Source organism: Eublepharis macularius, chromosome 18 (assembly GCF_028583425.1).
Source record: "Eublepharis macularius isolate TG4126 chromosome 18, MPM_Emac_v1.0, whole genome shotgun sequence".
Classification (NCBI taxonomy): Eukaryota; Metazoa; Chordata; class Lepidosauria; order Squamata; family Eublepharidae; genus Eublepharis; species Eublepharis macularius.
Genome location: NC_072807.1, coordinates 15,080,466 through 15,095,957, shown reverse-complemented (window position 1 = coordinate 15,095,957; position 15,492 = coordinate 15,080,466). Strand labels below are relative to the sequence as shown.

The 15,492-nt window shown below is 47.7% G+C and overlaps 1 protein-coding gene across 1 annotated transcript in view; it reads left to right on the top strand.

The window, feature by feature from the left end:
• The first annotated feature begins 1,690 nt into the window (after window positions 1–1,690).
• SMAD3 (SMAD family member 3) overlaps window positions 1,691–15,492 on the top strand; it is a 74,443-nt gene continuing 60,641 nt past the window's right edge. Inside the window, exon 1 of the mRNA XM_055002329.1 lies at window positions 1,691–2,030. Coding sequence (XP_054858304.1) covers window positions 1,825–2,030 — 206 coding nt within the window. The 5' untranslated portion in view covers window positions 1,691–1,824. The remainder of the gene's footprint in view (window positions 2,031–15,492) is intronic.

Genomic DNA, 15,492 nt, shown 5'->3' with positions numbered 1-15,492 from the left:
TTTTGGGCCAAATCGGGCCCGCGGGGGTGATTCAGCCCTTTGAGGAGTGCGCTCTCGCTGCCGAGCCACCCTTTGACCCTCATGATGACATCACTTCCCAGACATGACATCATCATGCATGCCGGGAGCATGAACGCGCTGTGCACATGCACGAAGGAGAACTCCGAAGCCAGCGCAGGGTAAGTGCCAGTCTCCCAGTCTCCCGCTGGGGGACTTAAGGTACCTGGCAACCCTACTACCATATAAAGTCAAGGAAGCACTAAATGGCAAAAGACTTCCTTTAAATGATGGAAGGCTAACCTGGACACAAATAAGAAAGAAAAGCAAATGGCAAAAGAGAAGTAAGGCCTCTGGGTCCAAAACTGTGAGCACCCAAACTAGGTGCTCTGGCCATTCTCCATTTTTTAAAAACAGAAACAAAAGAAACCAGCCAAAATGACAAGAGACACTGGAGAAAGAAAGTGGCTACAAAGCCTATGACAACACGCAAACGCCCCTCCCTCTATGGGCAAGCGTGGCCTCCATTATTCTCTAAGGACAAGCGTGGTCTCCATTACTGCCTATGGGCAAGCATGCATTTTCTATTGCAATCATGTATTGTCTATGGGCAACTTATTCCCTATGGGCAAGCATGCATTCTCTGTTGGCAATCATGTACTGTCTATGGACAATTGTCCCCATTATTCCCTGTGGGCAAGCGTGGTTTCTATCATTCCCTATGGGCAAGGGAGATCTCCATTATTACCTATGGGCAAGTGTGGTCTCTCTTTTTTCCTGTGGGCCCATTATTCTCTAAGAGCAAGCGTGGCTTCCATTATTGCCTGTGGGCAAGCATGCTTTCCGTTATTCCCTGTGGGCGACTGTTGTCCCCATTATTCCCTATGGGCAAGCATGCATTCTCTGTTGGCAATCATGTACTGTCTATGGACAATTGTTGAGCCCATTATTCCCTATGGGCAAGTGTGTTCTCCATTATTGCCTATGAGGAAGCATGCTTTCCATTATTCCCTATGGGCAAGCATACATTCTTTATCGGCAATCATGTACTGTCTATGGACAATTGTTATCCCTATTATTCCCTATGGGCAAGCTTGCTCTCCAGTAAGCCCTATGGGCAAGCATGCATTCTTTATTGGCAATCATGTACTGTCTATGGACAATTGTTGTCCCCATTATTCCCTATGGGCAAGCTTGCTCTCCAGTAAGCCCTATGGGCAAGCGTGCATTCTTTATTGGCAACCACGTACTGTCTATGGGCAATCGGAGTCCTTAGTTTTAGTACGTCCCCCCCCCCCCACCTCCTTTCTGCGACTCGAAGGCCCGCTCCGAGCCAAGCGCGCCGTGGCCGTGGGGAAGGGCAGTGGTGAAGAAGGGTCGCCCCCTTTCCGTGCCGGCCAACGCGTTGGCAGGTGAAGCTTTTCCTGGAAAGGAGCCCTGGCCTGCCTGCCTGCCTTCCTTGCCTGCCTCCGGCCCGCTCGCCTCCTTCTCCTCCTGCCGGCGTTTTTGGGGACGGCGGGCGGGCGGGCGGGAGGCGCATTTGCATGCGACTCAGACTGGCCGGGCGCGCGTTTTTGCGCGCCCGCCCCGAGGAGGAGGAGCCGGTGGGCGCAGCAGCAGCTGCCGGAGGCGGGCTCGGGAACTCGGCACAAAGTTTGGAGGCGCCGCCGAGGTGGCGGAGGGGGAAGGGGCCTCTGCCGCCGCCGCCGCTCCTGCTTTGTCCGCGGGCCAAGCCCGCCCGCCGCCCCCGAGGGAAGGCCGCGCACGGGTGCCTCGCCGCCGGGCAGCCTCTCCGCGGCGCGTCCGCCTCGGCCGCCGGCCCGAGCCATGTCGTCCATCCTGCCCTTCACTCCCCCCATCGTCAAGCGGCTGCTGGGCTGGAAGAAGGGCGAGCAGAACGGGCAGGAGGAGAAATGGTGCGAGAAGGCGGTCAAGAGCCTGGTGAAGAAGCTCAAGAAGACGGGCCAGCTGGACGAGCTGGAGAAGGCCATCACCACCCAGAGCGCCGCCACCAAGTGCATCACCATCCCCAGGTGGGCCGCCCCGGCGGGCACCCAGCGGCGCGGGCGGGCCGGCCGGCGCTCTCCGCCGCGGCGCCGGGGGAGGGCGGGGGGCGCGCCCGCCGCAGAGGCGCGGGGCCGGGCCGGGCTCCCTCCCCGGGCCGGCCTCCGCTTCCAGCACGGGGGTCCCCTCGGGGAATCGGCGCTTGCACGGCCCGGGGCTTGGGAAGTTTGGAGGAGTTAATTCCACGCGCACGAAAGTTTCCCCCCCAAAGTTTATTTTATAAAACCCTCCGCCTTTTGTTCGTATTTTTAAAATACTTTGCAGGACCGTGGGGGTGGAAAGCAGATCCTGGTAAAAATGCACTCTCCGCCTATTGCAGTTTGAAGTTTTCAGTTCGCAAAGAGTTAGGTGAAAAGTGCGTGGCTCTCCTCGCTTCTGACCATGCGGCAGCCCCCTGGTGACGTTTGGGGGACCCTGCGATCCTAAGAGCAGTTTCCTGGGAGTCAGGCATGCTGGTTCAGCTTGAGCAGGATTCGGAGTAGACTGGCTTTGGATGGCGCTGCTGTGTGTCTTGATGGAGGTTTTTCTTCCGAAGTTGACCAGCCGTATACTGGTCTCTGCATCTGTGTACATACCAGAACCATAGCATAAGGGAAGGAGTGTTTGAACATGTCACCCAAGCCTCTCATATCTGCCCAGGCAATTGTGTAACAAGAGAATTTACACCTCGATTCTAAGCATGTGTACTTGGAAGTATATTTCAGTGGGACTTTCCAGGCAAGTACAAGCAGACAGACAAACTGGGCACCCCTTGGAAGTTTAAACTCCCACAAATCTCTGATTTCCTGATTAGATCGCTAAATGGAACCTCCCTGTCCAGAGACAATGTACCTCTGTTGAGTTCTGTGGGTTTCTCATCCTTTTTTTGCCTTGCTATGGGAGTTCCTGCCGAAACAGAGCCTAGATGGGGCATCTGCTTTGGTGTGGACAAGGCAGCGTACCACACAGAGCTAGTGAAGGGTTTTATCATCAGTGAAAATGCAAACGCCCCAAGTCCAACTATTGTCAGACCCGCATATCCCAAACAGGTGGGCCCTACACGCCGTAGGCAGATGTGGAATGCCCTGTAACTATTTCTGGATGCAGATGTATCCTGGCCATGGTTAATTTCTCTTCTGTATGGGAAAAAATGGTTTATTTGAGGCTTTGCGGCTTCCCCAAAGCCCCAGAGTGGTGGGTAGATCCGTCGGTTGCAGCAAATGGAACTCTATTTTTGGAAGTCTCACCCAGTCTAAGTGGTGGCAGCTCTCAAGCTAGGAATACAGCTAGCCAGGCTGAACGGGGTAGGTTTCCTTGTCTCTGTGTGTTTGTTATGTGCCGTCAAGTCGCCTCCGACCTATGACGACCCTATGAATGAAAGACCTCCAAAGCATCATGTCATTAACAGACTTGCTGAGATCCTGCAAACTGGAGGACGTGGCTTCTTTTAGGGAGTCCAGCCATCTCATTTTAGGGCTTCCACTTTTCCTGCTGCCTTCTACTTTTCCTAGCATTATTGACTTTTCCTGAGAGTCTTTTCTTCTCATGATGTGATCCAAGTACAATAGCCTCAGTATTGTCATTTTAGCTTCTAGGGAGAATTCAGGCTTGACTTGATCTAGTGCCCACTTATTTGTCTTTTTGGCTGTTCATGGCATCCACAAAACTCTCCTCCTTGTCTAGGCAAAAGATTTCATTAGGGTTATCGTGCTGTGCAATCGCACACACTGAGATTCATCCTTGTGTGCATAATCTGGAAGCAACTCTTGGTAGCAGTTGCCGAATGTGTTTGGGGGCAGGGAGTATATTCCATTGTAGCATATCAGTGTTCTGAGACGATTTGGTACCTTGAACATTTTGTTTTACGTCGAGGTACAACTGAGATATTTTTGCTGCTTCCTTCTAAAGAAGGTTAAAGTTCAGGCTAAAGGTGTGAAATTGTGGCGTTCCCTCTTTTCGTTGTTTCGTTGTTGCCACTCGCTTTCCTAACGCTCCGTAAATGTGTGCCTGGGCTGTCAGAATGATTTAACGCAGAGGGGCTGGTTCACACAAAGAGGCATCTGTTCTACTGAGCAGCCAAAATGTGCGGTTCTTGAGAAAATTGGGCCACACTGAATATTTTTCCTTGTAAGACACACAACTTCTGATGCACTCCTTAATTTGAGGCCTCATTTGGTATTTTTTGATAAACCTGGGCGGGGGGTGGGGACCATAGAATTGGATTCTCCAGGCATATATTTGGGTGAAAAAGGACAGGTTTTGTTCAAATTTGACCAATGTCTCTGTGGCCGGGAAGTTTTTTTCTCATAATTGATTAGCCCCTGTGTATGTTGGAGTGGGGAAGCACCTTTGCTTGAGGAATGGAGAGGAATTGCTATACAGGTGCTTAATTGCACACCTTCTCCTCCAGGTTATAAGGGTTGACTAGAAGGGAGTCGGTATGCCGCTTGAGTGAGGGGTGAGCTAGAATGACGTCTGTGGTGTATTGCAAGTCCTGTCTGCTTTATGAGCCGCTGTTTATGTTTGTGTTACATATGAATCTGCTTTATGCACGTCGATGCCTTTGCGGCCCAATTTTATCATTGGCTTGCATCTGAGCTACTTGAACCGGAGACTTTCTGCGTGCCAAAGGTGCTCTCTTTCGTACATTTTATCCCCTCCTCGCTCTGGCAGTTTTACCACCTGAAATGTCACGCAGATGCTTTACCACTTGCCTCTGTGCATGTGTGTAATTGCTCCTGATGACGATGAAGACCTCGGTGTGAATGGAGCATCCGCAGAGACTTCTTGGTTTTCCCCAAAAGGAGAAGTTTCTTCTAATCCCAGCCATGCTGATGTAATAGACTTTTGATGCACTTCCAATGGGTCTTCTTTAATACTCCTGCTGGCTCTGTGCTGGGGGGGGGGCGCGGGACCCATCTACCATGTCCTCTTGCCCCTCTAATCTTTGGGTCTCTCTCCCCCTACCCATTGGAACCGGCATTGCCTTGCTGTCAGTTAGCTCCTTAGGTGCTGCTTGTCCCCCCATCTTTTTATATGCAAAAGGGTAGGAAAATCTCTGCTTAACTTTCCCCAGTGTTGCCTGTAATAATGGATGTTTTATTTGTTTGGTTCTTTCACACAAACAGGCCCCCCCATACAAGGGACTGCCTGCCTTTCAGGTCACCATCAGGTCACGGCCTTGGATATCCTCTTGCTATGACACTTTTCTGTCCTTGGTTGGCTTTTGGCTGGGAGGCTTATTAGAGGCAACTGCAACCCCCCCACACACGCGCTTTGAACTAATTCCCTCCCAGGGCTAAAGGGCTGTGAATTCACTGGTGTGTTAGCAAGGGTTAAACAAGTACCGTGATCCTTAGCTTGGGGTGAGGTTTGCCATATCAGTCCGTAACACACTAGAAGCATATTGCCTGACACAAACTGATGTGAGGTGGGAACCTACTCTTATCAAATGGGAAAGATTGGAAGAATCTGTCCATGATCCATCTCGGGATCCCCTTGCCAGCTGAAGATCCAGAGGAGTTAGCCATGTTAATCTGGACTAGCAAAATAGTAAAGAGTCCAGTAGCACCGTTAAGACTAACCAACTTTATAGTAGCATAAGCTTTCGAGAGCCACAGCTCTCTTCGTCAGATGCATCTGACGAAGGGAGCTGTGGCTCTCGAAAGCTTATGCTACTATAAAGTTGGTTAGTCTTAAAGGTGCTACTGGACTTTTTACTATTTTGGCAGCTGAAGGAACACAGGAGGGACACCATAGATGGGATAAGACACACGTCCTTTGGGACATATTTTTTCCTGGTTTTTTTACGCCTGGCGTTAAATTGTGTTTGTTCCTGTCTGCTTCGGGTTGCTGTCTTTTCTGACTTGTTTTCGTACGGGTTTTAATGTTTAAATAGTGTTTTTGATTTTTTTTCCAGGTTGTTTATTCTTTTACCACTTCAAAAACATTTTAGAAACATGGGATATATGCTTAACCAGTAACTAGTTGGAATATGTCGGAGGATCAATCAAATTAACTAGAGCAGAACTAACTTTTAACAGAATGCAAAATGCAAATGATGAAGGCTGGTTTGGAAAGATGAATTCTGGACATCCACGTTTGCTGTCGCATCAAAGCGTTTATATACTGCTGCAGCGCCAAAGGGAAAGAGTTCCTCTTCGTTGTGCGGTCCAGCAGTCCTTCCAACCCTATGAGATGCTTTTAGCAATATACAAATGGGGAACTGTAAGGACTTAAAGGGGCATCTCATTTTCCCCTCCCCACCATGTTCTCTTAATCTTCCCTGCCCCCATAGCCTCTTCTCCTTTTCCTGCTTCCCTTTCTTCTTCCCACCCAACTTTGTCCTCCTGTATTTAACTCCGCCCCCCCCCCAGCAGCCTCTCTCCTGTGGCCCAGTTGCATGGTGAGGAACCTGCAAAGAACATACAATGGTTACTTCACTTTGCCTTGTATCTCCTTCCCCACGTTATTTCTTCTTTCCCTCCTCCTGGCAGCCTCCATATGTTCACCTTTCCCTACGTCCTTCTGTCCTTCAAACCCACTAAACAACTTATCTGCCGCCCCGTCCCCCATCTCCACCTTTATTTCTTAATTTGCTTAATTTATATACTGCCTTTCTCCACAGTGGGGACACAAAGCAGCGCATACCATTATCTTTGTCTCCATATTATCCACGCAACATCCATGAGTGGTAGGTTCGGCTGAGAGTGTGTGACTGGTTCAAAATTGCCCAGTGAGCACAGGAGAGGGGTAATTTGATTCTGCATCTTCCAAATTCTGCTCTGAAACTCTAACCTCTACCCTACACTGGCTTTGGTGGATGCTGTTGAACAGGAGCAAGCCGTCGGGCCTGGGTGAGTCATGCAGGTCCTGTGGTATCAGGTTACCTGGTGGTTGTTTTGGGACCTGGCCCCAATGAGCCCTTCCTGAAAGGCCAGAACAGCACCAGAAAGGGGCCTCTCCCCCCTTTATAGTGACAGAAAACCAAATATGGAATACTGGCTGAACTGCTACGGTTGGCTAGCAACAGGCACTGAGGGCATCTGGTTAAAGCCAACGGCACTCTTTTTTATCATTTTGGCTTTTAATTTTTTTTTTTTTAGTTTTCAAATTTTGCTGCAAACCTGGTGTAGTTTTCAGGTGTATAGAAAAATCTGTCTTATCTGTTCATGGCTCCAGTCTCCAGATTTTAGTATCCTCAGATCTTTTGCCACTTGGCTATTCACATACAAGATTTGAATTCTACAGCTTCTGAGTTCAATAGTTCTTTGATGACCGTGAGCCAGGAGTTAGGGAAGTACTTGTGCGAGGGGGGAGGAGGATGTGTCTAAAATCTCTTGTTGAAGTTGCATCCTAATGTCTTACTTATTTCTTCATTTATACCCTGCCTTTCCCCTCTCCTCCACTTTATCCTCACAAGAACAACCCTGAGAGGTAGGCTAGTTTAAGAGAGAGTAACTGGCCCAAGGGCTCTTGGTGAGTTCCCCTGGAAGCATGGGGATTCGAACCTGGGTCTCCCAGATCCTAGCCTGATACTCTATTCACTGCATCACACTGCATTCAGTCTGTCGGGTGGGTCTACATGTAAATCTTACTTATTTCAGTAAGTGGAGAGCTCTGCTTGACCAACATTTTCCAGAAATTTGGCTGTAGTTCTCCATGCCTGTCGTGGGCCTGCTCAGCTGCTCTCTGGGAATTGTCTGGTGTGCCCTTTTGCCTCCTTTGCAGTCACGTCCTCAGACTTGTTCTGCTGGCTTTTGTGGTTAGATAACGAAAGTGGAATAACTAATGAAGGAGTAATGAAGTTGTCCTGTGTTAAAAGTTGAACTTGCAAGTTGCTTGTAAGAGTTAGAGCAGTTGCAAGCAAGTGGGATAGCAGCGAATAGACTAAATCCAGACCAGAGGGTGGGAAGACAGCAATTTGTGTTGAATTGTGAAAAGCTTAGAATATTTCTGGCAAGAACGTGCCCCAGAAAGTGAGTGTATGTGCAAACACATACATTCTTGCATTCGTGCTTAGAACGCAATTTAGTTCTGTTCAAAATGGGGGTACTCTTGAAACATTTATTTCCAAACTCTAGGGAACCTCGATTTTTCTGCTGTGAAACTTCTGTGCATTAGAAAAGATTGCGGGGCGGGTTGTGGAGGGTGTCCTTGGTTTCAGCAGAATGCGAGCCAGGCCTTGCGCGCCTCAATTCCCTGAATCTGTAGTCAGAAGCCTTTTAAATTAAAGAGCTAAACTCAGTCGACATTCAGAGCAAGAGAACAACAAAGAGCCACTGTAAAAGAACCCTTTTGCATAAGTGAAAATATTCAACTTTACTTATAAATGACATATGGATTAATAGATCCAGAGGGGTTAAGGTCATTTTAATTAGTAGTTTGCATGGATTTTTATCGTTGCTAAATTTCTTGTGGAAGTTTTAAACTTAAAGGTAATTTTAATTAGTCATTTGTATGGATTTTATCATTAAACGTTTTAATACGTTATGGATCAGATACCTTATTAATCTTGTGATTGTTATTATGCCAATAAAGTTTGTTGTTGTTGTTGTTGATGTTGAGGAGGAGGAGGATGGTGATGAGTTAGCTGTGTTTGTCTGTAGTTGCAAAATAGTAAAGAGTCCAGCAGCACCTTTAAGACTAACCAACTTTATTGTAGCTTTTGAGAACCACAGCTCTCTTCGTCAGATGCATGCATGCATCTTTACTATATGGATTAATAACACACATTTCTGTAGTCTAAGGGCTTGTTGGTGTGAGTTCTCTATTGTTTATTTACTTCATTTATACCCTACTCTCCCCCGCAACGGGCATGCAAAACAACTCGCATCATTCTTGTCTCCGCTATTTTATCCTCACAACAACAACCCTTTGAGATAGGTGTGGATGAGATCTTGCAACTAGTCGAACGAGTCACCCAGCAAACTGCCATGGGGCTGTGGCTCTGTGATAGGTCAGCTGCTTGGCATGCAGAAGGTCCCAGGTTCAAATCCTGGCATTTCCATGGCGGAATGGGGATTTAAACTTAGTTCTTCTAGATCCTCATCTGAGACTCTAACCACTGGTGTATACTGTGTGTCAAGGAGTGGCGCACAGTCTCATACCAAGTATACTGGAGCACCATGTGCGATTGTTAGTGCCCTGGTGAAAATCTACATGTGGTTCGTGCTTGGATCACTAGTAGCTGCTTCCCCCTGTCATTTCCTTTTCTGAGAGCCATTGTGGTGTAGTGGTTAGAAGGTTGCGGTGCGGATTAAATGGAGGAGAGAAACAACGTAAGATTCTTTGGATACCCTTTGGGGAGAAAGGTGAGATATAAATGGAAATAAATACAAACCATCTCTTAAAAGTCCTTTATCCCCATAAAAACCTTTTCCTTACTTTCCTTTTGCCTGTTGACTCTTCCAGCATTCCCTCCTTAAACTTAAAAAAATCATTTTCTTTCTGTCCCGAGCTGTATTTGCTTCTAGAGCCATAGGTGGCAGACTGCTGCCCCGAACCATGGGCAATACTGCCCTGCTTGCTCTCACACCATGGCATTTTCACACTGCTTACGGGCCACGGAACATCGCACCAAGCTCCTTGAATGACAGCGACTTCCTGGCGCGGTTTCGCGTGAGAAATCGTGCCAGAAAGACGCTGTCGTTCCGGGAGCTTGGTGCGATGTTCGGTGCTGGTAAGCAGCGTGAAAATGGCCCATATGCTCATCTTTCTCCCAGGGAGGACCCAAAGTGACTTAACATCATTCTCCTCTCCTCTATTTTATCCTCACAACAACCCTGTGAGGTAGGTTAGGCTCCAGGTCAGCCCACAAGCTCCCATGGCAGAGCAGTGATTCAGTCCTGGGTCTCCCAGATCCTATTCTGACAGAGTGAAATCCTAAGCAGAGTTACTCCAGTCTATGTCCATTAAAATCAGTTGGCTTAGACTGGAGTAATTCTGCTTAGGATTTCACTGTCAAACCACTACACCACATGGCTTGGTGGGACATACAGAATTTCCTGGTGGCTTGTGCACGAAACCTGCTGTAGAGACGGTTTAGTCTTGCTGCTTGCCCCCACCACTCTTTTTTTTGGGACAGGACTTTTGAATCACCCGAATAAATATTTTTATCCCAGTCTGGTTTGGTGCGTTGAATCAAAAGGGGAGGGGGGGGAAGCGTCCACTTCAAAGCCGTTTGTGTTGATTGGCAAGGAAGAGAGCAGACAGCCTGTAACTGGAGTAGTGGCTGCACATGTCGTTGTGAGCCTTAGCAAATACTTGCTTAATTGTGTTTTTGCTTGCATGAACTTGGACCGCAAATGAGAAGAAAACGGGATTTTTATCTTCAATAACAGGTTGCAGCGCCTCAGTCTCTTGGAAGCCCTTGAAGGAGTAGCAACAGGAACTTAGTTACCCACCGCACTGCTTATGATACACAGAGAGTAATAATAATAATATCTGCGCTTATATCCTGCTCTTCTAGACAGATTCATGTCCCCCCTCAGAGCAGTGAACAAAGTCAGTGTTGTTGTTATTCCCACAGTACAGCTGGGGAGCTGGGGCGGAGGGGAGTGGCTTACCAAAGGACACCTGCTGGGATTCGAACCAGCAGAGCGCTGATTAGCAGCCCAACCATTCGACCACTGTGCTAGCTGTGCAGGGTCTCTACTGCAAGGCTGTTTCCCGGCTCTGCTTGCAGAGATGCTGGGGACTCAACCCAGGTCCTTTTGCATGCAGAGCAGGTGTTCTGCCGCTGGGGTATGGGGTTGGGGAACTGCATGCCCCAAACAGAAGAGTATGGTGGCGCCCACTACTGCCGTATGCATGGCCTCTCCTGGGACATGTTCTCCTCCAGGGTCCGCATCCAAGGCTTTGGTTGGGGGTGCCAGAGTCGGCAGACCTCAGCTCTGGCTCCAGAGCCAAAAAGGAAAATTAAATCCTTCAATCACGGCATATGAGAGGGGTAGGCAGAATGGCCAATAGGTGAAGGGAATGATGGGCAAGGATTTCTGTGGGGCTAAAGGACCTCTGAAGAGATACTTTGCAGAAGGGGAAATGAGGAAGGGGAACAGTTGTCGGTAATCCAAGTGCAAACCGTGCCCAGATATATGCCAGAGTGTTAAAACAATGGTGCAGGGTGCTCGTGTGTATATTTGTTACTTATTGCAAGTCCTTGTGCATGAAATTTCCTATTAAAAGACGTGCAACAACCAGTGTTTGGGCTGCAGAAACTGATGGATGATTAATTCACACGTCAGTTATCAATAATGTTTATGTTTTCAGTTAGGCAAATGGGCTTTCTTTAACTGGCTCTCTGTGGATCTCTGAATGTTGATGTCGTTTGTCTCGTTTAATTCCAAAAGGCTGTTGAGCCCTGCCTTAAAGTGTGGGAAAGGTGTTGTGTGCAGCTTTGGGAATAATCAGAGAGCCTCTGGGCCACTTTGCAACTAATTCTCTACGTTGTTACTTCTGTGTTCTTGCAACACGATTGCTCTTTGACTGTGACTCTTTGAAAAAGATTGATATTGAAACGGGCCAGTGAGGATCTCGATATCCCGTTAGAGTTATTATGAGACTCTTCACACTCTCCACAGCCACTTAATGAAAAACCTTCGTGTCAAGTCTTATTTCCTCTAATACCATTGTGATATAAGTGCTTTTTGGACCTTCTTTACTGTTGGACTTAGGTTTGATTGTTGGATATGCTCTGTAGACTAAATTTGTTATGTGCTGCTATTCTTGCACTTTAATATTTCCATGTGCAATATGATTACTCTTTGAGGACTAGCACCTTAACTATTTGTGTTCTGTGTTTCCAGTGCGTATACCCTTCACCCATTTGCAGTAGCACTTTAAGAATTTACTCACTTTGGGTACAGAGACTGTATATGACAGACATAGAACTATACAATTCTATATTAGAATATTTTCCACAGAAGGACTCGTTGTTTCCCTTGCTTTATTGCTCTATTGACTGTGTCTTATTACAACTTAGTCAGTATATTGCGGGTTTTCTTGATTTTGTTTCTCTGTTTTCAGTTAGGCAAATGAGCTTTCTTTAACTGGCTCTCTGTTGATCTCTGAATGTTGATGTTGTCTGTCTCTTTTAATTCCAAAAGGCTGTTGAGCCCTGCCTTAAAGTGTGGGAAAGGTGTTCGGTGCAGCTTTGAGAATAATCAGAATAATGCCTCCAGGCTAGATCGACCAGGAATCCTGGAGGGTGTTTCTTGCCTTCCTTTGGGCATAGAGCAGGGCAGGGGGAGGTGAAATTCCTGCATTATGCAGGACTAGATGATCATTGGGGCCCCTTCCAGCTCTTACGTTTCTGTGCTTCGTAGTTTTCCTGAATCTGTAAAGCTAAAGATAGGCCATGTGCTTATATAGGGAGCATGGGCAACATCTATAGACCAGATAGAATTTCCAGCACTGGCATGGGGCATCTAAAGATCTGGGGGCAGTGTCTCTGGGAAGGGAGCTCGAAGGAGATGTGATGCCGTACCATCCGCTCTCCAAAGCTGCCATTTCTTCCAGAGGATCTGATGCCCCTAGTCTGGAGAGCAATCATAATACTGGGAGGCTTCATCTTGAAGTTGGTAATCCTGGCTTTAGGCTTTCACTGGTTCCTAGGTTCCCGATCCATAATATGAAACCGTGAAATTCTGCTGCAGGGCAGCGGATTTCTTTTTTTGTAACGTCGAATGAGAGAGATAGTAAACAGTCACTAAAAAGCTGTAAAAAGAACGTGTTAAAGGGGAAATGAGTGAAACCTTGTATCGTGCTGGGATCAAAAGACAGCAGCAGTCTTTTATATTTCTAAATGGACTGCTCTGTTTCTTCCAGAAACATTTCTTAAACACTTTTAAGCAGTAATGGTAAGTCAGCTGACTTTGGATTTGAGTTGAAAACATCTCTCTCTCTTTGCAAGTTAGACATGTGCCTACCTCTCGGCACGCCTTAGCATTCCGCAGATATTTCGTGGTAAACCTTAAGCAGCCTCCCTAATATTTAGGTGTCCGTCTCTTTGCTGGTAGCTCTGATGTTTGCAAACTCAGCCGCATGGAATATTTTGATGGCTCGCTTATGTGGTCTACAGATCCGCTGAGGCTGCTCGGACACCCCCCCTCCCCCTGACCTTAATGTTTTTACCATTTATTTATTACATTTCCTGAAAGAAGCTCAGGTTAGCCCCATACATGTCACCATATTTACATTCTCACAATGACCACGTGCAGTAGGCTGGGGACAGAGAGACCCGCCCAGCTCCATCCACTGAACTTCGTGCTGAGAGGAGATTAGAACTCAGGTCCAGCTTCCTGAGAAGTATCCTGGGGAGCCCTGGTCCTCTTTGGAACCATATCACATGCACCCCAAGGAGAAAGAGCTTTGCTGAAAACAAATGCACAGCTGCAAGAGACATTGAGCATACTGTGGGATATGCCGTCATGTCATGAGTGGCGAGGCCCAATAGGGTGTGAACCAAGTACATTTCCTAGCACATCTCCCAGATTTTTTTTTTTTTTGCTAGTAAACAGCGGTTCCGTGGCCAAAGCACAGGGGTTCCTGAGTGGACGTCATAACGGGAAAGGTCTCCTGCAATCTAGAGTTTGAAAACCGCCGCTTCAGACTACCGTATGCGTCTGTGATGATAAATACTAATTCCTAAATAGCAAGCCATGGTTCTGTTGATGGGAGCAAAGTATCCGATGAATGCAGAGGAGTACAGCTGTTGTGCGTGCGGACTGTGTTGTGAAGCCAAGAAGGCAGTAACTCTACTCTTCTCTCTCCCTCCACTTTCCCCCACCCTTAATGAATTTTCTGGGCATAAGATATCCCATTTCCAGTAAGTTTCCGCCTGCTTGCTTGAATTCCTGATTTTTTTAAAAAAATGTATACTTGGTTGCCTTCTTCCCAACTATGTTGGCAGTTCTGGGGTGCCAATGCTCACATGGGCGAGGGTGCCAAGCCGAGACTTTGTAACATATATTTTGTGTTTCAGATCCTGGTTTTTTACAAACAAAAGAGGGTGGTGAAAACAGGGATCAAAACACAGGCTTCCAACACAGTGTGAACGCGATTCTTCATCACCTTTAAAGTTAGAAGTAGGTTTATATTTGAAGTACACGCTCTTCCTCCCCTTCCTTTTTGGTTTGGCTTGCTGTTACGTTATTTCCTCTTTGATATATAGAATAATGACCTGAATAGCCCAGGAGAACCTGATCTGGTCAGATCTCAGAAGCTAAGCAGAGTCTTCCCTGGTTAGTGATTGGATGGGAGACCTCCCATGAAGACCAAGGCTGTGGAGGCAGGCAATGGCAAAGCACCTCTGTTAGTTTCTTGTCATGAAACCCCCACCAGGGGGGGGTCGCCATAAGTCGGCTGTGACTTGAGGGCATGATTTCATGTAGAGCCCTGACCTGGATAGCAAAGGTGAGCCTGATCTCATCAGATCTCAGAAGTTAAGCAAGGTCAGCCTTGGTTAGCAATTGGATGGGAGACCTCAACGAAGACGAGAGTTGCAGAGGCAGGCAATGGCAAACACCTCTGTTAGTCTCTTGCCTTTAAAACCCCACCAGGGGTCACCATAAGTCAGCTGTGACTTGAGGGCAGGATTTCATTTTCCCATTTCCTCCCCCCCCCACATATAGCGTAATATGTAAGGCTGCTGCCTGAGTTGTAGTTCAGCTGTTGCAAAGAGATAGTGGGAAGGGGATGGAGTAAGGACAGACTATCCCAGCTGAGAATCCACTGAGCATCCCCCCCCCCCGCCCTGTGGGGCTGTGCTTTCTCCTGCCTTCCTTTCCCGATGTGTATGAGAGATTCCAATGCAGCTTCAGTTAATGGCCTTCTTTTTCTTTACCTGCTTTAGATAGGCTGTCTTCCTCTTAAAGAAATGCTGCATGTCCCCTTCTTCAATTCTTATTTTTCTCCCAGCAAGATTGAACAACTGCGCAAGCAAGGGGGAAGGGAGGGAGCTTTGCGACCTCCCAGCTTCAGCCAGCCAGTGCCGTGCAAGGCCAGCTGTCCGTCATCTGGAACCCTTTCCCCCTTTGCTTGATCTAGGAAAGAAGTTGGTACCTCTGAACAAAATGCTGTGACTTGTGTCCATGCACAGAGGTTTCCCCTCATTCCTCTCCTTTCCGGCAGCCCTTCTGATCCTGGAAAAGATTGTTCCTGAAGTTGAAGGACCTGTGCAGGTTTGGGGGCTGGAGTGAGATGGGGCAGGGAGGAGGATGAAATTGCTTGCTTTCCTCACCTCCCGCCCCATAGAACTGCACTTTCAGAAGAGGGTGAAGAAGTGCTTTCAACCCCTTGTGCCTCCTCTTCCCAGCCCTCTCTGCAGCTTATGGGGCTGTTTCTCCAAGAATGTCTTCCAAGAAGATTCCTCCAAGAAGATCTTTCTAGGGCTTGGGAGAGGCTGCAGGAACAGAGAGAAACACTGTGTTCCATGCATGGATGGCTTGGACA